This window comes from Choloepus didactylus, chromosome 10 (genome assembly GCF_015220235.1).
Source record: "Choloepus didactylus isolate mChoDid1 chromosome 10, mChoDid1.pri, whole genome shotgun sequence".
Classification (NCBI taxonomy): Eukaryota; Metazoa; Chordata; class Mammalia; order Pilosa; family Megalonychidae; genus Choloepus; species Choloepus didactylus.
Genome location: NC_051316.1, coordinates 43,397,221 through 43,421,746, shown reverse-complemented (window position 1 = coordinate 43,421,746; position 24,526 = coordinate 43,397,221). Strand labels below are relative to the sequence as shown.

At 36.8% G+C, this 24,526-nt stretch overlaps 1 protein-coding gene across 1 annotated transcript in view; it reads left to right on the top strand.

Moving 5' to 3' along the window:
• The first annotated feature begins 12,467 nt into the window (after positions 1–12,467).
• Positions 12,468–24,526, top strand: part of TMC1 (transmembrane channel like 1) — a 152,383-nt gene continuing 140,324 nt past the window's right edge. Inside the window, exon 1 of the mRNA XM_037850748.1 lies at positions 12,468–12,480. Coding sequence (XP_037706676.1) covers positions 12,468–12,480 — 13 coding nt within the window. The remainder of the gene's footprint in view (positions 12,481–24,526) is intronic.

Sequence of the window (24,526 nt, the reverse complement as noted above, 5' to 3'; positions counted from 1 at the left end):
AAATTGTTCTACCTACTTCTTTCCAGTGGTTCTTCTCCTGGCCTTGATAGTAACTTCGCATGTATGTGCACATTTATGCTCATGGTTTGTAAAGGCTCCTCCATAGGTCTCCAGACCTCTCTTTCTGCACAGCTTCCTTATTTCCAGTATTTCACCCCACAAATTCTGTCATCGGCTTCTTGAAATCAGAACTATATCCTCAATCCTCAACGCAGTGAGATCACAAGTTTTTGTTTGGGTTCTTGCTCCCTGTGGTGCAGCCTAGAAATTTCCTCAAGCAATAAGATCAGGCAATGTCGGGGCTCATTTGATTCATGTCCTTTCTTCCAGGGATTGCTGTCACAAGCTGCAAATGGAGCAATGTCTGAACAGAGATGTTTCATTTATCTTATCTGGTTTTTTAGTTGTGTAAGATAAGAAGATAACCATTTCTAGTTACTCTATTGTTGCTGGAACCAAAAATCTAATTCCAGTTTTATAGTATACTTTGACTTACTTATTTTAGTTATCATAAATTGTAGATGATGCAAGCAGGTAAATGAGGATACCTTCAAAACTTATTTTTCCTCTCTGGTGTAGTTCTCACAGTCCTGGTTTTGGCCAAAGATTTAAATTTTTAGTATCTGAGTTGCATATGCCAATATTCATAAATATCTGGTATATCCACATGGCACATTATAATGGGAAAAGAAAGATGAAACTTCACACTTGCTTGGTATCTTCCCAGCTCCTAGAAAGACTTGGTGAAGAGTTATGAAGTCCATAACTCTTTTTTATGTGGGCAACATTAAAAGGATCCAAAGTAAAATTGTCCTAGGCAATGAAAAATATCATTATGAAAAAAGTAGGTCTCTAAGTTTTTTCTTCCTGTAACACATTTTACAGTTTAATAATTGCTTCAATTTGGAAATTTATCTTAAACACTAACTAAACTATCTCATATTGATAATTGAGAACTCTTGATTGTGGTATAGGGAAAAGTCAGTTTCCATTAATTCAGAGATTCATATTTATATTACTATTATTAAATTATCCTCTTATCTTCTTGTGTTGGAACATACTGTGTTAATTTTAATTTATTTAAAACAATAGTTGTTGATTATTGAATACAGGAAAAAGTATAATAGATACTCCTTGACTTCAAGAAGCTCATAATTTATTTAAGGAAATGAGACAAATACACAGAAAAAGTTAAAAAGCAGTATAAGACTATAATGAAAATGATGTTTGGCACAGGGTATGAAGTGTCAAATGAATTACGGAGGCAATATATACTATGCACTTTTTGTCTTTTCCAAATCTTTAATCTTCTTCCATGGTTCTCTGTTGAATAGCCTGCAATATATCCAGACCATCCCTTAGCTGCAGAGCTGAAACATTTAGCAGATATGAATTTGATCAGTTCTGAGTATGTTTGGATGATTACTTCAGAGTTCTGACTGCTGCTTTTCTGTTTATGCATTCCATGCCTGTACTTGCTCTTGATCAGCCAGACCATATCATTATCTCTAGTCGGTGTTGCTAGTGGAACAAATGTTGAAATCACCCAGACCTGGGTTTGAATCCTTGCTTTACTTCTTGCAAGCTTTAGATCTTGAGTATGAGTACTAGTTAAAAGTAATTGGTTGAAAATAATATATTCCAGCTTAGCCAGGCTAAGCCAAAAGACAGCAAGGAACCTAAAGGCAAAAATGATCAGCCAGATCTGGAGATGAAAGCACTATTACAGACTCAGGAAATTCTCTTTTTCTCTTACCTCTGCAAATCTGCTTCATTCTTCATTCTGGCTGCAGATAGTATTTTCTGTCTTATAGTGGACATGAAAGATAAGGCTGCAGCTAAGAGTGCCTAAATCTTCCATTTTCTGAGTCATGTGGGTGTATCCATGGATGTATGTCTATGTTAGGGTAGAGTTCACAAAAAGTGTTAGGGTGGGAGCAGAAAAATTCCCCCAAAAGCAGGATAACTGGGATAATAAAATAGCTGTCACTATAACAAATCATTTCAACTCTTTTAGGTTCAACTTATTCATCACAAAATGGAGACAATACCTATTTCACAGCTTTTTTTTTTCTTTTTTGTGATGATTAAACAGGATAATGCGCATATAATGCCTACTCTATGACCTAATGTACAGGAAGTATTTCATCAATATTATGTTCCATCCCTTCTTTTATCTGACTTCATTTACAGCCAGTCTTTCACTTTGTGTTCTAGACAATTTTTTGCTAGGAATATGTCTTGATAAAATAGAATTATTGGAAACAGCCTTCATTTCCTTCATTTATCAAGGCATGAGTTCATATATTCTTCCCTGGGCCAAGTAGATTCAGTGGAAGGTAACAGGGATTGAATTGCTTCTATTGTTTTCTACTCAAGAAGGTTGCTTGCTGGGGGTAAGGGTTGTGCAGATAGAGGTATTCTGTGGGGTAAACTCTTGTGGAAATGACTATGAGACTGTTTGTTGCAAGATGCCAGCAGGAGAATGCGCTAACCATGTCAAGAAATCAAATTGTGAAGATCCCCTGGGGACTAAAGGGAGTGATTCTGAAGAATTCCTACATTTTTCCCATGTAATGGTCATGGATGTTGGCCACAGTGAGGACATGGTGGCTACTCAGTGTGTTCAACTCTTTGCTTTTCTCCTCCTAATACTCTCTGTACTAGTCCAGACCATGCACAAACCAGAAACCATGTAGTGAGTAAAGAAGGAGGCGTAAGTCAGGAAAAATGGTCAGAGACATTCTTATATTTTCTTCCCCACTTCAGAAGTTCCTGGCATGAGGTGAGGAGAGGGAAGAGGCTTTGAATAGGATGTGAGATTGCAGTTTTAATTTAGACAGAACTGGATATTTTAATACCTGAACAAGTGTGAATTATTAAGGGGATATATAAATGTAAATGGCTAGAAAGCTACAGAATCTGCTGAGATGTTATCCAGGGGTGGAAAAGTGAGATACAGTGGAGACTGATTAATGGTAGCCTTTATTTACCCTTTAAACAAATGACCTGCACTTATTGAAGTGAACTATAATTACAGTTACTAGGACACCCAGTGGGTTTTGGTTTTGATATAAATATCCTGTTCTTTCTCACAAAGAAATCAGAACCTTTAACCGAGATCACTAAGGAATTTCTTACGGTTGGTAAAGTTCATCTTCCCTTCTGTGTAACCCATGTGTAACAAGTCCTATGTGGTTTGTTCTTAGCTGGGATCTCTTTTTATGATTCCAGGGCTGTAATTATTGACCACAGAGCATTCACTGATTGCTTTCTAACCCTGACAATGACCGCATGATGCTAAAGTCTTTTTGTACTCCTGAGGGCTAATGGCCTATATCTGTCTTATTCCTCATGTGTGTTCTTTCTCCTTGAGGGCAAGTGTAGTCTATATGCTTTGTAGATTCAAATGGACTTCATAACCTCCTTGATGATAATGCTGTCCTACTGTTTAAAGTCTGAACTGAAAATGGATCCCTTGTTTATATAGCACCATGACACTTCAGTTAAATAGCCTTCCCAGCAATAATAGTTGTGTTTATTTTTCACTTCATACCCAATATTGTGTGCAAGTTAAACTTGCATTTAGCCATAGGCTTCACATATGGTGATTATTGTGAAATAGAATTCTCTGCCTCAAATATATTTCCTTTTCCTTGAACATAATGAATTATATTCAGGTCTGTTCTCCAATTCTTAAATATCTGGTTTTTGAGAGGCAATGTCCAGTACAATAGCATCTCTTCCCCCCATTCTATTTTCTTTTGAAAAAATAACCTTTTACTTTTGACTCAAAGAATAAAAATTTTTCTTACCCTTCTGCTGCAACTCTCAAACACACAGTTTTTCAGAGACTTCTAGAGTTTCTCTGACTCCACACCTGAGATTTTGCACATAAATACATATTGGCAATTTTAACCTTCTGAATTCCCAGAAAATAAATGTATATTAGTTTTTAATATCTTCCTAACAAAAAAAATGTGCAAGATTCTTCTTATAAAATATTTCCTGGACACTATAGGAATCTAAGATGCTTGGAAGCCCCAGTTAAAATTATAAAGTAGTCAGATACTTCTGTCTTCCTGTGGTTTCCCCATATAATAATCTCATTATGATCCAGGACTTAGTACCTGTGAGCTTTCTATCCTCCACTTTTATTTTTGCCTGCTTTTATCCAGGTGTCTGGATGGAAAATTTCAGAACGTTATTTTTACACTAGAATGTTAACTATTGTTAAACAACTTAAAGTATGCTTTTCAGCTTTTAGCCATGGCTCATATTTTTTTAAGATCTTTACTAATTCCTAGAATATCATTCTGATTACATCCTTCCTTCATTATAAAGCTTGGATGGTTTTACATAGCTGCCATGTGACATTTAAACTTCAATACTGGGATGTCATGGTCCTCTGCTGTTTGAACTTAATCTTACTTTAAGTGCCTATCTAATCAGTTCGGTCTACTCTCCATTCCTGGCATGCCCGACAGATATATTTTATTGAAGTAATTACTTTAGCCTTTCTCAATTTTTGCTCATCACCATCCTATTTATCCTTCAAGCTCAGTTGTTTACCCCTCCTTGTGATGCTTTCCTGGATCTCCTCAGTACAGCATAATTTCTTTCTCTCCATACATTCTGTAGCATTTAGGATGCATCATTTACATGTCACTCCTCTCAGAGTGCTTTGGAGTAGACATGTTATTTATGACCCTTTACAAATAGTGACCATTTATCCAGATCAAATATTATAATGCAAATGTTGCTTGGAAAGCCCATGATCAGAACCAAGACAGGTTGATAAACTTGAGAGAGATTATATTAAGGTCTGACGGAGTATCCTGTTTTCCTGGCAGAAAAGCAAAGCAAAACAAAACAAGAGCACACTGGGGTAGCTTGTCTTCTCCAGATTCTGGATCTCTTTCCCCTGGATAACATTTCATAAGCACTGGCATTGCTTCTTCTTTGGCTTCCCATTTTCTGTGCTGCTTTTTCTTAACCACTTCCTCTCTTTTGACCTCCTTTGTTTTAATTTACATGTATTTTTGTCATTATTTTGTCTACTTGTCCTGCCCTGGGAGCAATTCTGTTTCTTTATGTAGCCTTTCTTTGCATATGTTTGATGTCATCTTTTATGTTTTGATGTTTAATAGTATCTTAAAAGTTTTTATGTTTTTTTTTTTTTATGAAATGAAAGCGTGCTCAATTAAGCTATGTATTCAACAATTTGGGGCTTTTTTCAAGAAAGAAAAGTTAAAAATTCGTTCACAATACATTGTAGTTAACAAAATACTTGTAATCAGAATTCTTCCAGAAATTTCAGGATGGATCATTGTGTTGCTGAATATTACCAAAGATCTGGGAGAGCAGAGATCTGTTACCATGTATCTCCTATCACCACAAGGATAGTAAAGACAATATTTATTGAGTGAATGGTTGACTGTAGGTAAATGAATAGTTAAGTTGAGTGAACCTGGGTTTTATAAGATATCTCCTGTTACCTGTTATTAGGTGGGTGTAAGAAGAGATAATTCTAGTCCGGGATTCTATTCTTTGTTTTTAGCTCCTGCTTGTGGGAGGTGTTAGAAAAGGAGATTGGCGTCCAGTAATATTTCCCGTGGTAGGTTATATGGGACAATGGAGAACTTAAGGAAATAGGTCTCTTTTTAGGTTTGGTAACTCATTTAGATAGGTTGCCATTGAAAGTAGTGCAAAGACATTTCACACGTAGGATAGCGCATCCACAGTGCTTTAACACTGCATTCAAATAACCTGGGGTGGGATGGGTAGAAGCACTTGGAAACTGAAATAAACTCCTGCCAGCTCCTCTTTGGAATCCACACGTCTGGCAACTGGTGACTCAGGCTGTGGGTCAGGAGACCTGAATGTTGTGTCTGGCACTGTCATCCCTCCTCAGTCTGTGAAACTTGGTGATTAAACAATGGGCTGTCAAAATGTTTGTTTCACTTAAAAACTCTACTTTGCTTTTTGTTCCCTCTAAATTTCTCCTGCTTTATGTTTTCAATGCTTCTGTGCAATCAGCATCAACTACCAGGAGTGAGGTGACCTTTGCTTTTTCTGTGAAGAGGAATTCCCTGCATGATGACTGCCAGAAAGGGGGACAAGGCCCGCAGTTCCCTGCAGTGGTCTCTGTTGATCCTCCTGCAGTTACATCTCTCCTTTGAAGGCTGCATGGCTTAGATTTTGAGAGGGGCAAAGCTGCCAGACTGCATCAATGTCGTAGTGAGAAGAGGAGACCTCAAAATATTTGAAATTTCAAGAGGAGAGATTTATATTTGCTACGTTAAAAAGTGCCTTGATCCTGAGAGGCATGAGAGATGGAGATAAGGGTAAAGCAGGATCTTCTCTAGGAAATGAGGGAGTACTCTGCAATAGATTAACTAAAATCCCTCATAAAGTCATGTTCAAATCCTAACCCCAGGGTCATATATGCATGAACTTATTTGTAAAGAGGAACTTCAAAGATCCTACTTAAATGAAACCAAATAGAATCAGGGTGGGCCTTAGTCCGATATGACTAGTCTCTATAAGCCAAGGAAATTTCAACACAGAAGTACAAGCCACAGGAGGACCAAAAGAAACAGATCATCATGTGACATAGGCAGAGACTGATTGCCAGCAAGCCACCAGGAGCGCTCTACTGACCTCAGAGAAGGCATGGCCTGCTGATACCTTGACTTTGAACTTTTAGCTTCCAATCTGTGAGACAATAAATTCTTGTTTAAGTCAACCAATTTGTGGCGTTTTGTTGGAGCAGCCCTAGCAGACTAAGACAAACCTTGAAAAAACAGGACAAAGTAGTCTGGCAAATCTCTATTCCTCTCATGCCCTGTGGCTTTTTCTTCCTTGTGTCTTTTTACTTTTCTTGGAAGACTTAGTTAACCTAATCCGCAGGCCCAAGACATAAGGTAAAACTTGGTAAATCTGAGACTAGAAGGTAGTTACTGTGTAATATACCTACTGTTGATTGATTGTTTTATTCATTCATCCATTCATTCATGCCACACATATTTGCCAAGTACTAAGGATGAACAGGTGCATGGGATCAATGAAGTCCTTGTCTTTCTGGAACTTGTTACATGCTTGTGGGGGAAATAAACAGTGGATCAATTAACAAATAAGTGGCTAACATTATGTCAGGTGGCAACAAGTACTATGAACAAAACTCAAACAGGGTAGATGTAGTGATAATTGGTGCTTTTCTGTTTCTCCATCTTCCTGACTGCTTTTGAATCTTCAGTAAGGTGGGACTGGTAATGGAAATTTCCAGCATTGACTTTCAGGTTAGGGCAATTTTCCATCCCAGATCTCCTCACCCCTCCCCTCACCCTTCTTGGGACTGATAAGATCTGACTCCTGGATTTTGCAATGTAAGTCAGTTTCCTTCTTCTTGTTACCCTCTGCCCACATTTTTTTTTGCCTGTCAATATCAGAAACCTCTTCTCTGTTTTCTCATTTTCCAAGTTTTATGAACTCTCTCATCTGCTCTTGTTTCTTCTCTCCTTTTGTCTTTTAAAATTCCTTTACTATCATGTGTACTTGGATCTGAGACAAAATTGTGAATACAATCCACCTTGTTTGAATGGTCTTATCCACTGGCTTGGTTTATTAGCTCTGCTATGACAAATACCACAAACTGTTCATTTTGGAGGCCAAAAGACCAACTTCAAGGTATCAGCAGGGCTTGTTTTCTCCCAGAGCCTGTCATGTTCGGGCAACCCTCCATCTCACGGCCATCTGTCTCTCCTCGTGTCTGCTCCTCTGATTTCCACTAACTTCTGCCTTCTGCTGACCAGGTACATCCACATTTCCTTTGCTTATAAGGATTCCAGTCACATGGATTAAGGTCTGTTCTGATTCAATTTGCTTCATCTCAATAAGATCTTCGAAGATCCCATTTACAAATGAGTCTATACCTCAACTAATAATAACATCTTTGAAGATCCCATTTATAAATGGGTTCAAACCCACAGGACTGGGTTTAGGACTTGAATGTATCTTTGAGGGGCACAATTTAATCCCCAACATCCACTTAAGCTGCTTAAAATTGAGTGACACAGCCATTGCTGAGTTTCTTCGGAGGAACTTGGACCAATCTTTAACCTTCCAATTTTTAAATTGCTTAGCAGGAAAATGGTCAGGTAATGGTACTTGTTGTTATAGGTGTCCTCCTAATCCCAGTAGGGCTGTCCTTCCTCTCTACCAATTCATCTTCTCTTTTAGAGACTCAGCTTAAGGATCACCTCTTCCATGTGACTTGCACTGACCATTTCAGCCCCCTAGAATATCTCATTTTTCTTAGCACCTATCCTTGACATTAATTATCAGGGAACTTAAATATATTCCATCTCATACCAACATTTAACTGTTTTATTTTTGAATATCTTATGAATATCTGTGAGTTTATTGCCTTATTTGTGAATATTTGGCCTTTTAGCTTGACTGTGACTTCCTGGAATGAAAGGAAAATATCTTATTTCCTTTATAGCTCCCTAGATTTCATTACCTAGATTTGAGTACCTGTTCCAGTTTGCAAACACTGCCAGAATGCAAAACACCAGAAATGAATTGCCTTTTATAAAAGGGGATTTATTTGGTTACACAGTTACAGTCTTAAGCCTATAAAGTGTCCATCAACAAAGGGTACCTTCACTGGAAGGCCATTGGCATCCGGAAAACCTCTGTTAGCTGAGAAGGCACGTAGTTGGTGTTTGCTTGCTCCCAGGTTGCCTTTCAAAATGGCATTCTCCAAAATGTCTGCAACAACTTCCAACAGTTGTCTTTAAAATGTCTGTCTCGGCTACAGCTCCTCTCTCAGCTTCCGTGCATTCTTCAAAGTGTCCCTCTTGGCTGTAGCAAGTTTGCTCCTTCTGTCTGAGCTTATATAGTGCTCCAGTAAACTAATCAAGGCCCATGCTGAATGGGCAGGGCCACACCTCCATGGAAATTGTCCAATCAGAGTTATCACCCCACAGTTGAGTGGGGCGCATCTCCATGGAAACAACCCAATCCAAATGTTCCAACCTAATAAACACCAATATGTCTGCCCCTACAAGACTGCACCAAAGAATGTGGCTTTTTCTGGGGAACACAATACATACAAACCAGCACAGTACCTTCTATATGTCTGGCATTGTCATGCATATTACTTAATTATCACAACTCTCTTATGGAAGATGTTCACACAATTTATTGAAATGAAAGCCAATTCTCAGAAAGGTTAAACAACCTTCCCATGGTCATACTTTTTAGAAGTAGCAGAGCCATTTTGAGCTCAGGTTTGTCTGATTCTAAGAATAAGACAGTGCTCCTTCAACTGGCCACAAAGCCTCTTTTAGTGCTTTATCTGCAGAGACACTAAGCATATTCTTGTTGAGCGAGTGAATTAATGAATGACCAGTCTGGTCTGATCCCTCAGCTGTAAAACAAGGGCCATGGAAGGAATCTGACCTAGAATAAAACAGTGAAATTGAGTTTCCTTAATTTGGCAACCAAGGGAAAGAACTAATTAACTAAAACCCTCTCTCATTACTTCTCTTTAAACTTCCAGAATGTTCCAGAATCCTGGTCCTAAACTCAATTTTAAGGTGGAATATTTTTGCCACTATTGAAGAGAGCACTCTTGACATTTTATAAGGGTTGGCTCCTTTTTTCCTAACATTTATAGGATTAAAATGTTTGTTTATCTAAATTCTGGCTGCTCTGTTCCTGTTTTTTTCATGATGTTTTATAATCCAGGCCTTTTTTGTAGAGACACAGGAGTATGGTTTATAACTGCACGGTTCAAGCAAAAAGAGTTTGTGTGAGATCCTAGGAGAGATAAGTAAGCAGTACCCTCTGAATTTTTCTTTAAATTATCCTTCACTTTTTGTCTCCCTAAATCTCATTCTTAAAAACAAAACAAAATAAAACAAAAACCAAAATACAACTTTGCCTTGTTTAAGCTAATGTGTTTGTTATAATAATCTGGATAATAATGAAAAAGTTTAAAGAAGAAGAAAGTAACTCCTTATGATATCATCATCTAGATATGGCATATAACTTTTTGGCATATTTCCATTCAGCCTTATTTCTTTTGCAAAAGGCATTTATTTCAGGTAGTTTATATATTATTGTATATCCAATTTATATAAGCTTTTGGCAAAATGTACATCAAACATTTCTACAGGCCATTAAAATATTTTTAAACACTATTTCTATTTAATGGATGTACAGTTAATTGATATGACCATCATTTCCTTAAAATTGGTAATTCCACACACCTGGAGGTGGTTAGATGTAAAGCAAAAGAGAAAAGATAGGAGGCGGTCAGGACACTGGATTCATGTTTCCATGACTGAAAAAAAACGATTGCAATTTACAGACTTCTAGAGCATTGAGAGTGAATGGATTTCTTGTCTGGTGAAGATGTAGCAACAGATAACTGAACTTACTCTCCCACCTGAAACAAATAAATGGACAAAATATATGAAACAACAGTTTTCAAGACATTGTACCTCAGACAACAAAGGATAGCAACCTCTTTGAGATGGAGAACAAAAATGAGAAGTACCCTATGATTGTCCTCAGCTTAAAGCAAGATGGAAATATTAAACTGTTTCTTAAAGGGATATGAGAACAAAGTTCTAGAATATTTATAGGAATATAAAAATATCTAGAACCCGATAAGGCAAAATTCGCAGTGTCTATTATCTAATAAAAAATTATCATGAATACAAAGAAGCATGAAAATACTCATAATTAGGAGAAAAATCAAGTAAATAATATTGAACCATAAATGATACAGGTGATATAACTAGTAGACAAAGACATTAAAACAGTTATTATAACTGCCTTATACATATTCAAAAAGCAGAGGAAAGATTTAGTAAGATTATGGAAAATATTAAAAAGACAAACTCAAACTTTTACAGGTGAAAACTACAATGTCTGAGATGGAAAATATGCCTGTACTGGTTTGGATGTATTATGCCCCCCAAAACACCATGTTCTTTAATGCGATCTTGTGGGGGCAGATGAATTAGTGTTGATTAGGTTGGAATCTTTGGATTAGGTTGTTTCCATGGAGATGTGACCCATCCAACTGTGGGTAACACCCTGACTGGATTATTTCCATGGAGGTGCGGCCCCACCCATTCAGCATGGGTCTTAATTAAATCATTGGAGTCCTATAGAAGAGCTCACAAACAGAAGGACCTAAGAGCAGCGGAGAGTGATATTTTGGAGAGCAGCTTAGACATTTTGAAGACGGCCGTTGAAAGCTGATGCTGACATTTTGGAGAACACCATTTTGAAATGCAACCTGGGAGCAAGCAGATGCCAGCCATGTGCCTTCTCAGTTAACAGGTTTTCCAAATGCCATCGGCCATCCTTTGGTGAAGGTACCCTGTTGTTGATGCCTTATCTTGGATGCTTTATGGCTTTAAGACTGTGACTTTGTAACCAAATAACCCCCCTTTATAAAAGCCAATCTATTTCTGGTGTTTTGCATAATGGCAGCATTAGCAAACTGGAACAATGCCCAATGGGATTAATAGCAGATTAGGCATTGCAGAAGCAAAGATTAGTGAATTTGAAAACCTGTATGATAATAGTAGTACCAAATCTAGAAGGGAAGAAATGGAAATATATTGTTGTAAGGTTCTTACACTATTCATGAAATGGTGCAATATCACTTGAAGGTAGACTGTGACTAATTAAAATATATACTCTTAACCCTACACCAGCCACTCAAATAGTACTGCAAAGAATTAACAACTTAAGCCGTTAAATGTATTACAGTGGAATTAATGGAAAAAATCAATTAATCCAAAAGGCAGCTAAAAAAGATAAGGGGGGAAAGAGAACATTTGGGTCAAATACGAGTTAAATAGCAAAAGAGTAGGTTTAACCCAACCACATAGATATTCACATTAAGTGGAAATGATTTAAATATCCCTATTAAAATTTAGAAATTGTCAGATTGGAAAAGAAGCAAAAATCCCACTATATGTTACCTTAAAGAAACCTACTTTAAGTATCAACACAAGTAGATTAAAGGTAAAAGGATGGGAAAACATACTGTGTTAAATTAATCAACAGAAAGCAGGAGCAGCCATATCAATATTGTCTAAAGCAAATTTTAGAGCAAATGGTATTATCAAGAGTAAAGAACACTATTGTAATGGGGGGAGGAGTGGAATGGGATATTTTGGATGTTCTTTTTTTATTTTAATTTTTATTTTATTCTTTGGAGTATTGAAAATGTTCAAAGTTTGTGATGATGAAAGCACAGCTATATGACAATTCTGTGAAAAACTGTACACTTTGAATGACTGTATGTTATGTAATTATATCACAATAAAATTGCATGATAAAAAAACACTGTTGTAGAATGATAAAAGGCAAATTTATCAAGAGGAAATAGCAATCTTAAAAGTTAATTCACCTGGACTGGGACTCTGAGAATGATGACTGTGGGAGGTAGGTAGGTAGGTGGGCCAGGTGGTGCTGCCCCCAGTCCCATAGCCTTGCCCCTCTTCCCCCCTCCCTTTGCACCTTGAGTCCACGATGCTCCAGAACAAACCTGAAAGGAGTTCAGCCACACCACTTAGAATGCTCTACCTTGTGGATCCTATGAAGGCACATGTGGTTCTCAAATATAGGCATTCTGATGGGATTCTGTGTATTAAAGTAACAGATAATTTAATTTGTTTGGTGTATAGAACAGACCAAGCTCAAGATGTAAAGGAGATTGAGAAATTCCACAGTCAGCTAATGTGACTCATGGTAGCCAAGGAATCCTGCAGCATTGCCATGGAAACTGACTGAATGGTTTGAAATGAAGACTGTCATGTTCTTAGGAAGTAAATAAATATCTTTTGAATTAAGGAAGTATTGGGACAGAAAATGCTTTATATAAGTAAGTGGGCTATTCAAAAACTGAGGGAGCATTTTTTGTACTTTGTTGTTTAATGTTTACTTTAGAGAGCTAAGAATGTCAATGCTTTGAGTTAGAAAGCCTCTTTATTTTTGGAGGCTTTCTCCGAAAATTTTGGAGGCTTGAACAAGAGATGCATCTATCTTAGAAACTTTTTGCAGATTATTTGATGTTAGGCAAAATATATAATTATTTTTTTGGTAAATTTGTATCACTAGTTTGAAAAAGATATCAAGGGAAGCCAATCTTCCTTCAATTTAGGTCATCTAAATTAGTTAATTAAATGAAGATTAAATGTAGACATTTTACTAGATCAAAAATTCTTTTGAAGCATAAAAATTTGTGCTGTTGGTGACTAGTAAATATATAATATGGTAACTGGAATTAACTATGCATAGTAGTACACCTAATAAAGTATGGTAGTGTAAGTCTCAATTATATCTAAAGATATTTATGAACAATAAGTATTCCTTTACCTTAAACTTTCCAGTTATAAAACTGTATTTTTGAATGTAGAGGATTTGTAGTATCTTTAGTTCACTGAGCTATAACTGATTTGAATCCAGTTTTCAGTGATCAATAATAACTACAATTACTTTGAATGCATGAACTGAATGATGGTCAGTAATGGCTGAAATCACTATATAACAGAAATATTTACTACCTGTATCCTACCTATAATTTCTCAGAAGGGCTAAGGACTCTTTGAGCTGTTAAATCTTTTTTTTTGAGATGAAGCAATTCTGAAAGGGAAACTTAATATTTTACACCTATATTAGGAAGGAAGAAAGGTCTCAAATGAAAGAGCTCATTTTCTACCTTAAGAAACTAGAAAGAGAAGAACAAATAAAACCCCAAATAAGCAGAAAAAAGGAAGTAATAAAGATCAGAGCCAAAAGTGAAGGGAATAGAAAACAAACAAACAAAAAAAAATAGAGAAAATCAATGACACAAAAAATTTATTCTTTGAGAAGAATAATAAGATTGATAAACTTCTGGCCAGACTGATCAAGAATAAAAGAGGGAAAAGAGAAAATACTAATATCAGAAATGAAAGGGGCATCATCACTTCAAATTCTACATACTAAAAAGATAATTAGGGAATATTATGAAAAGCTGATGCCAGTAAATTTAACAAATTAGGTAAATTGTATAAATTATGAATTACACAAACTACCAAAGCCCACTCAACAAGAAATAGATAACCTTGATAGCCTTCTACCTATTGAAGAAATTGGATTTGTAGTTGTGATGGTGAAGGTCATATGTCAACTTGCCCAGGTTATGGTATCCAGTTGTTTGGTCAAGCAAGCATTGGCCTGATTGTAACGATATTTCATGAATTGAAATAATCAGTAAGTTGATTGCCTCTACAGCTGATTACATCTACAGTAAACTAGGGAGATTGCCTTCAGCAATGAGAGAAGTCTCATCCAATCAGTTGAAGGCCTTAAAAGGAGAAGTGATGATTTACACAGTCAGCCAGCTTCTCCTGGGGAATTCATTGAAAACCTTCATCAGAGTTCCTAGCTTGCAGACTGCCCTACGGAATTTGGACTTGTCCATCCCCACAGTTGCATGAGACAATTCTTATAAAAATCTCATAATATATATATATATATAACCTGTTGGTTCTGCTTCCCTAGAAAACCCTTACTAATACAGTAATTAAAAACTGTACCACAAAGAATACTTCAAGTCTTGATAGCCCTCATGGAGAATTCTACCAAACATTTAAGGAAGAAATCTAATTTTACCCAAACTTGTCTAGAAAATTGAAGAGGAGGGAATATTTCCTAACTCATTTCACGAGGCTGGCATTAATTTGATACCAAAACCAAACAAAGACATTACAAGAAAATGAAATGATAGACCAAAGTATGCAAACAACAAGCAATTAAAAGTTGAAATAAAAAAAATACCATTTATGATATCAACAAAGATTGCAAAGTACTTAAGGACAAATATGACAAAAGTTGTACAACCTGAACAACTGAACACCCCAAAAATTGCTGAAAGAATTAAAGAAGACTTAAATAAATGGATATGCTGTATTTGTGGATTGGAAGATTTGATATTGTTAAGATTTCAGTTCTCACCAAATGATCCATAGATTCATCACAATCAATCAAAATCCCAGGTTTTGGGGTTTGTCTGCATCTTTAAAAATTTATTTGTTTATTTATTTATTTATTTATGCATAACTTGACAAGTTTATCCTGAAGTACATATGGGAATGCAGAGGACCTAGAATAGGCAAAACAATTTTGAAAGAGAAGAGCAAAGATGGAGGACTTATGTACCTGTCCTCAAGGGTCATTAAAGAGCTACAGTAATCAAGATAGTGTGGGATTGGTATGAAGATAGCCAAAGAAAGACAATCTCTAGGTCCCGAGGTTTGTATTTCCTAATAGAAAGTGGCAGGTGCCATGGATTTTCCCCACTCCCTTTAAATTGGTGTTCCAACTCAGCTCTTGAAGGGCTCAGGTTGGCGCAGCCCTAAGACCAAAGAACATGCCAGGCACAGAGTCAGACATGAGTTTATTAGGACTTACAAACAGGAGAAGATTTTTCTGGGTGATGGCTATTGGGTAAGTCAGAGCTCCGCAAAGGTGGGGGTGCAAGGGGCAGCTTCTAAGGGTTTAGGACAAAGACATTCCATAGGGTATGAGAACAGAGTTTCAGTAGAGTCTCGTGACACTAGGGGTCTGGAGATTTGTTATCAACAATGATCAGGGGAAGGGAGTTTTAATTCTTTGTTTACAATACCATCTTTACATGCTTTCTTTCTTGAGGAGGTCTGATGACTTTTAACTTCTGTCCCGGTCACACAGGCTGCTACATACTGTGGGGCCTCACTCGCCACTAGGGAGGGGAAGCCCAGGCCCTGGGTTCCCACAGATGCTTTAAAACAGTGATTCCCACATGATGGTTCAAAGTCTAGCATCATGAGCATCACCTGAAGACTTGTCAGAAAACCCCCACTCCAGACCTACTGAATTAGAATTTTTGTAGTGAGACCTGGAAATCTGTGTTTTCTCAAGCTCACCAGATGATTTTGATGTACATTAAGCTTTGAGAAGCATTGCCTAGCTCTCTCCAGGCTAGAAATTCTCCAAGATTTTGGGGACCAGGGAAGAGGTTTGGAGACAGTGGTAGAATACAGTGCCACAGAACGAAGAGGAAAGCTGATGGCTTTTGTCCATGGAACCAATTAAAATACACTCTCAAGGTTGCCAGGTGGAGCTGATGAATAAAACATAAGCTAATCTCATTTCTAGCTATCAAGCTATTGATGAAAATTGCATTTCAGTGTAAGCAAACAACTTCACCAAGTATCAACAACAGGCACAATTTGTTGTTTGAAACTAACTTATAGTTAAGTAGATGCTTGAGAAGAAAGCAGAAGCTGTGAAAAGGAATCCAGGATTCTGAAATCTTTCCCTAAGTCTTTTAAAATTCTTCTTTCTCTCTCTCTCCCTTCCTCTCCCCTGCCTCTCCCCCCCCCCACAACATACCTCTCTCTCTCTCACACACTCACACACACACACACACACACACATATCTGCATTCACAGTGAGAATTCATGACACACAAGATAGAATGTGGAACTGAACTGTTCTGATGAATGAGTGGTAAGATCATCTTGAAGAGCAAGAGGTGAAGGTCTATTCTAACTGAGCATGAGCTATGAACTAGTTTCTTGGGGAATAGGTGAATATTTGAATACATTAGGCTGAGTAGGTTTGGAGGCTACCATCAGAATTTTAGTCCTATCTTCAAACCTCTGAACTGTAAAATATATTAGATTAGGAAACTTGGTCTATTAAAGCCTGTTTTTACTTTCTAGAGGTGGGCTATGCCTTATCCCAATAACCAAAGTGATTCCTTCTCAGGGAAGAAGAAGGAAGAGGACCATGGAATTAACTAATGAGTGTCTGCACTTATTTGTTGCTTCTTTAGAGGGTGTCTCTTCATCAACTTTAACTTTCTTTCCTGCCTTCTACCTGGCTGTTACAGGACTAAATCTTAGTATATGACCTTTGTTTTTCCCTGCAGGAAGTAATAGTTATAATTACAGTCCCAAATCTCTGGCATTTAATCAAGATGCAAGTGACAACCTTTAGCTGAAAAAAAAATCACTTATAATCAGTATACCAAATATATTAGCTGAGACAAGGTCTCGACATTTAGTAGACTTGGCAGACTGTCAGTCTCTCACTAAGTGCTCCCCACTCTACCCCTCTTTTTTCCTGTTGCCCCATAGTCATAAGAATCAATCCTCTGATTGCCAGAGAGCAGCCAAGAAAATGAATTCAGAAGCTGATTGAGGGAGATTGTACAAATCTCTAGCCCCAGACTCCACTGACTCCTGTCTCTGTGTTTGTATGAATCAGATTTTATAATTTCTACGGCACTGAAAGACTATTACTCAAAATGGCTGTTGGTCCCTTATTTATCGGTCATGTGTTACAATTGCTCCTCCAATGGCTAACAGGCAAGAATGAGATGGTGAAGCTGACCTTTGGCTCAGGGAGCATGACAAGTTTGGATGTGGCTGCCTCCACTTGATTGGCATCATAAGTGGGGCATGGGAGAAGGGATCTAAGATTACCAAAAGACAGGGAGTTTAGGGTAATATTTTATTCCTAGTCTTTATGTTTTATGAACTGCTCCTTGATCTCATCTTAGACAGACTATTAATGGCAATTTCCTACTTGCAAAGGTCTAAGTATTAAGACAAAGGTCAGAGTAGACGTGTCTTTCGTCTTAGGATTTTAAATGAAAGATGCAAATTTTTCATGTGTAAGTATGTGTTTAGAGTTTGAACAGCCCATGTAGGCTTTTTTACAACCTTTACCATATTAGGTACAGTGTATGAATTTATTACCACATTTAGTTTTCACAGCAACCGTTTATGATGAATATTATTATCTTCCTTTCACTAAGGCATAGAGAGCTAAAATACATTTTCTCAAGTATTAAGATAGCATAAAATGTGGCAGAGCTAAAACTCAAATACTCAGCATCTTTCTTCTAGAGCCAACTGCCAACCCAAAAGCCTTGAGTTGCCTTTTCTAGTCTCAAGGTATAAATACAATAGTTTTAGGGACCCAAGACAAGAACAAACGTCCTTCTTTCTTATTCATAGTTATTATTTTTATTTCTTAAGAACTCTTTTCTTCATAGGTATGGTCTTGAAGAAATTGGGATTAATCCAAAGAAATTCAGGTAGTGAAATATAGTTTTGTTTACATTGATAAATCTTCTGCCTATTTCTAGGAATATTTGAAGAAATGTAACAATAAGCAATTATCTGAAACTCCCTAACGAACATGCTCTCTCTCTGTTGTAAGCTCTAATAGATCTTTGACCTGTATTTCTCAGGTGGAGTTTACCAAATTATATCTTGCATTATTGTTTTTAGTGTACTTGTCTGATTCCACTAAGGTAATCTTGAGGACGGAGATCCCTTACTAACCTGTGTATCATCTCTAATGCTGGGTGCTGAGCCTTGCACATAGTAGATGATTAATGGATCTTTATTGAATTACATTGGATGGGGCTATTCCTAGAATATGGCTCAAATATAGACTATCAATTATTATACCCCCCATTCTTTTACCCCACTCCACCAACAACCATTTCTGAGGGAAAAGTTGGGATTGCCTCTCTTCACAGTATAATTTCCTCTGGAGATGGACAGGTGTTTGGACCTCTCCTGGGTCTTTTTATTTGGAATTCTTCCCGGCTTAAATCGTTGCTTGACCAAGCATCCACTGAGCACGTGCTGTCTAAAACTCTGAAAGAGGTCCTGAGAGAAGTTCTGAGATGAATCGGGCTTGGTCTAATGAATGAAGCATGGCAAACTTGTGGCATCCATGCACTCACTTTTCACCAGTCTTTGTTCATGTCAGGATTGAAGCTGATGGTGGGAACCAGAATTTGGATCTATGTGTTCTGTTTCAGACCTATTATGAAAATGAGCTGCTTGCATCCTTCATTGTTGATTTAAAGCAGGGGCTTTGCACCTTTTTAGGTGAACCTTTGAAGTGGAAGTAATTGAGGCAGCATGGTATTGAAAACAGTCCTGGTCATGGAAATAGGAGCTATGGAAAAAGGAATTAAATCTTGCTTGTGACAAATATTGGTTTTATGATCTTTTGTGAGTTATTTAACCTTTGTGTGTCCAGAGTTTCTTTGACAGAATGAGGGAGTTGAACTAGAACTTACTGATTCTGACAGTCCCTTTAGGCACAGATAAATCTTAGCTGTGTATCCTCAGTTAGCTTGTTCATTTCCACATTGCAGGCAATGCTCTCTACCTTAGAGGAATAATAAATTACATTGTTTAAGAACATGAGTTTTAAAGTTCAAACTCATGTTCCTGGGTTTGAATTCTGGTTCTGTCCCTTTCTTGCTTTGAAGACTAAAGCAAGTCAATTTTTCTGAGTCTCGGATTTCTCACCAGTAAAATAGTGCTAGTAATAACAATCTTATTATATTGTTATGAGCATGAAACGAAATGATACGATATAGTAGTTGGATAGTACTTGCACAGAGAAGAATCTTAAAAATTTTCAGCTTTAAAAAGTTATATATTCTCAATTTCTTTTTTTTATAGTATATATTCTATTCTGTTTTCAGAATTCTCAATTTCAGCCAGGAATTGGTTGACCTGTTTGTGAGGCACATGGTTTGACTTCTTTTGACTGATATTCTTCAGAAAGTAAGATAATTAGAAATACCTGACTGTAATCTTAAAGTAAAATATTTAATAACCAAGGCCAAAATGATTCCAGAAATTGATGTCATATACATCAATTCTTTCCTTTGTCGCAGTAATATTACCCATAAAATCTATGTGAGGCACATAATTATGTGTTGGGATAAGTCATTTATTAATATGTTTGTTTATAGCATTTTCACCTTCTATTCCACTGAAAAAACCTCTATAGTTATGTAGTTTCTTACCTTTTGTCTCCTTTAAAAACCAGTGTATTTTAATCAATGTTCTTCCATTTTTCAAGTTCCCAATTATTTGATTGAGAGACTCATTTTGCTCCTGCTACTCAAGTGTATTTAGGCCAATGCCTGACACCAATTTTTGTCTTATGTTTAAAATCACCTTTTAATTGGGACAAATGAGTTTACATTTTTTCCTTTGTATTTAAGGCCTCATCATGTTCAGAATGAAATGGTGAATGTAATTATCTTTCTTCTCCTCCCTTAAGACTTTCTTTCTTGTTAGACCTCGGAAGGCTTGCCCAGGTCTGTGGTCCTCCTCTCTCTCTGTCACCATCATACCTATTTTCTTCCTGTCCCTGTTGCCTTTCATTTAAACAAAGCATTTGTTTTTTGTACAAAGTGCAAACACAATATTTTGGAAGAAACTTCTGCTAACTGATTTACTCTTAGAATATTCTATCATGGATGGTGATTTTGGTGATTCTTGAAAAACTCAAACTTCCTTGAGAATATCAAAATTCTACTGTGTATTGTTTTATTTTATTTCTAAAATAAATTAAAAAAAAGGTATTTACCCTATTGGATGCTGTGAAGAGGCAGTGAGATGCAGTCCTGAAAGTCTGCAGGACATATATCGACCCCCTCCAAAATAAAACAACAACAACAGTCTAACAAGTAAAATATAGCATTTCTTCCATGACTATATACAACAGCTGCAGCTTGGAGAATGGCAGGAGTGGCTGGTAGTTTAGTACTCCTGGAAAGAGGTGATGGTAGAGGTTATGGTTCCTGTGGTGTGGGCAGTGGTAACTAAGAGAAACAGATTCTAGGGATATTTAGGGTGTAAAATCAATAGCTTTGGTGACGGATTTATTTCAATCAAACTTCAGATGTGTAATTTACTAGTAGTGTGGCTGAGGCTACCTATCTACTATCCTTTCTGGTTCTCACATTTCCTCATCTGGAAAATGGGAATAAGCCCCACTTCGTAGGGTTTCTGTTCGGGTTAAATGAAATAGTGTATGTAAAGCACACAGTAAATGCTCAGTAAGAGAGCATTGCCATTCTTAGTATTGTGGCAAAAATGGCCCAAGTCAGTTTGGTTATTTGCAATGGCTAGTCTATCTCTTTTTTCTTTTTTTAAACTAGTTAGAGTAGATCTTTAGCTCAAATAGGCTATAGGTTCCCTCCCACACAATCTCATTTCAGGTGATGTTACCAAAAAATCAAGACTCAGGCTACCTTTTACATGTCTCACACCCAGTTCTGTAAACTGGATTGCATTCCTTTTGGATACTTGGACAGCTCCTTACATAAGTAAAGAGGCAACTGTGGTTATACTCTAGGGGCAGGAGTCTGATAACATTAAAGTTAGATAGCAAAATCCTCCATCAAGCACCTAAGCAAAGGACCATTTGGGACTCCTAGGCCTAGAGCGCCATTCTGAAAGAAGACGAGGGCCAAGTAGCTTCTCTGACCCCTTGCATATGATGGACAGGGTGCAGACATAGTATTTCTAGCCAATGCGCATACCTTGATCACATTTAATTTCATGGAATTTACTTCCAATAAGCATTACTCCAATTAACAAGCCATCTGGTGTTCATCTGAGATAGAGATAGAGGAAATGCTTTTGCCTAGCATCTTTCAGATATTAAATATCCATTCCAGCGTTGTTTATTACTAGCCAGAGTACTCAAATGTTATCTAGTGGCCTCTAGGATATAAACTAACACTATAAACTAACACACACATACCACATTCTATGTGAACTATTTTAATAACATTTCAGGCCACAATAAAATTGTAGGTTAATCTTACTGATTATTGTTAAGTTGAGTCTGTGGGGAAAAATTTGGGGATGGGAGTGGGGCTTACGATTCTTACAAACTCAGGAGGCAGCCTAGAACTCAGAATTCCTTTTCATTAACTGGCAACTGTATTAACTAATATCTTTAGTTAGGTAGCAAACCCCACAAAGCATGATTTTCCCAAACAGCTAAAAAGCTGAAAAAAGAACGGTTCGTTCTAGTCAATGGCTTCCTTTTTCTTTTTTTAAGAAAAAATAACAAGCTAAATCATTGAAGCCTTTATGCTTGAATTTTGTCAGGAAGATAGATCTTCCAGATTTTAGGAAACGACAAACACAATTCCTATACAGCTTTTGTTTTCTTTCTCTCTGCCTCTGTCTTCTAGTACAGTGTCACAGTCTTTCCTTCATCAGGCAGCCTTCATCCTCTCTCTACCCTGCCCCCACCACCTTTGTTCTTTAGGAGACATCATTAACATTTGCTAATGTATGCTAATGAGAAGTAATTAGTATCTCCAATGTGAACAAAAGCTGTTCTAGGAGAGAAAGGTAAAAATATGTACCGAGTTCTGCTGCCTTGCTCCACACTGCTTTATGCTTGGACTGGTTGTCCACCTTCAACTGTTTAACAATTCTTTGGTATTTTTTGTTTGTTTATTTCATTTTGTTTGTTTATCCATGAATCTTGACAACCATTCTTCTTCATGACTGGGAATATTGCAGAAGTGCTATAGGATAGAAAAATTGCTTTTTGTTCTAAGCTATCCAAGGATATAAGAACAGCTGCCAAGGGTTTATAACACACGTTTGTATTTTCATCTGGTTGTTATTTTGGTATCCTATTACTATAAAAGATTTGGCCACACAAGAGAATGTACTTTCATTTCACCACACTTATTTACAGTGGTTGTCCTTTATGGTGGTAATTGCAGTGTGAGTGCACACACACTGAATATGTATTATTACGGCGTGGTCAAATAAGAAATACTCCTTCCCTCAAAATAATTAAATGCAAAGAAAAAGCAAGACTCACTACTTGTTTTTGTGCAACCACAGAGAGCTCTAAATGTCTTTGCAAATAACTATTTATTGAATATGTATAGTTTAAAGAAAAAGCAAATGCTCCAAACCTCATAGAAGAGCTGTTTTTGTTCTTTCTATAGACCAATGGTGTCATGAAATACCTAATTGTAGTTTTCACAAAGACTCCAACATGTAATTCCCCATTCGAAGAATTATGCTTCAGCATTTCATATTTGCTCTTTCACCCCAGGGGTGGTAGAATTTGGAAACACCCGCTACCCACTTTGCTCAGCCTGTGTTTAATTTTAATTTCATGTACAATAAAAGCAGAAGGAAAAAGTGCAAGAAAAATTTAATATGCTGCTCCATCCCCTCCTCCTTATTAAAAAAGAGAGATTTATTTATGTTGTAAAAGGATAGACTAGGGATCTTTATTTTGAGTGCATTTTCTTTCTTTCTTTCTCCTCCCACCTCCCTTTCTTTTATTCTTCTCAGAGTTAGCTAGCTTCTCTTTGGGACCTCACAGTAAAACGTGTTTCTCCACAGACTTCATCCTCCTCCATTTGGCAACTACAGTATTTTATATTGTGTTTTTAATAAAGCAGACACTAGCAGCTATTTCTTTTCTACTCCTCAGGGACCCCAGAGCCTCAAAAAATGAGCATAAGCTAGAAGAAGGAAAAGCATTGCAGAATGACAGCTACTATAACAGTTGTATTTTTTTGTTCCTCTCTCTTTTGGTCTGGTGAACCTTGCCAAAAACCAAAATTATTAATCTCTTTATAATTTTATAACCTTAGAGTTTAAAATAACTATTTTGTATCACCAAGACATTATACTGTTTGAAAATATGACCAGCCTTTTTGAGATTTATTTTACAAGTTCCATTAGGGTGCTTCTGAGTGTATGTGCCCCATGGTTTTCTTCAAACTGGTGTGAAAAAAGATAACAAAGAGACTGGCACACAAAGAAGCCTATTAGCCTTAGGTCTCTCAATTTTTTTCCCCCAAATACCGTTCTGCTTTTCCCACTCCTGAGAATTTTTTAATGTCTTATAGTTTACAGATTTATTTAGTCTTTTGATTGATGTAAGGACTAAGTATTTCTTCTCTTTCTCAATGGTTTCCAAATATTATGCTTAAGTCCATTATTTGAAGAACTTGGGATTGTTAAATTCAAATCTCATGACTATCCTCTTGTCCTTACCTAAATGTAACAAAAACAAAGGGAGCTGTTGAGTTAAACTGAAACAGATGTAATGCCCTGAGTAGATACTATTCTACAGAAAGAAAAATCAGACATATTGTCTTTATTAGATTTCATAGACAATAGCTTCTGTTCCCACCCAGTAGTGTCATAAATGAATGGACGTAGAAAGTTGGGCCACAATTTTTAGGAAGGATGATACCTCAATGTGGTTTGGTAACTCAAGTCTTCCTTAGGGCAAACTTTGCTTACTCTTTTTGACATTTGCATTGGTTTACCTTTTATTTAGTATCTGATAAAGCAGAATATCTAAATGGTGTTCTTAACTGTAGCTCCTATATATATTATTTCCTATATATCATCATCATCATCATCATCATTACCATCATTATAATCAAACATTAGCATTTTTAGGGGCTGCTGGATGGCATCAGACCTAGAATTTTTGGGAGTAAAAAATTCACACACTGTTTATTATTCAAAAAGATGCTACATTTTAAAGAAATGAAAAAAAAAATTATAGCTTACTTTCATAATTTCAATAGTCTTTCTTGTCTTTCTTTTCTTTTCATCCCTTCAGG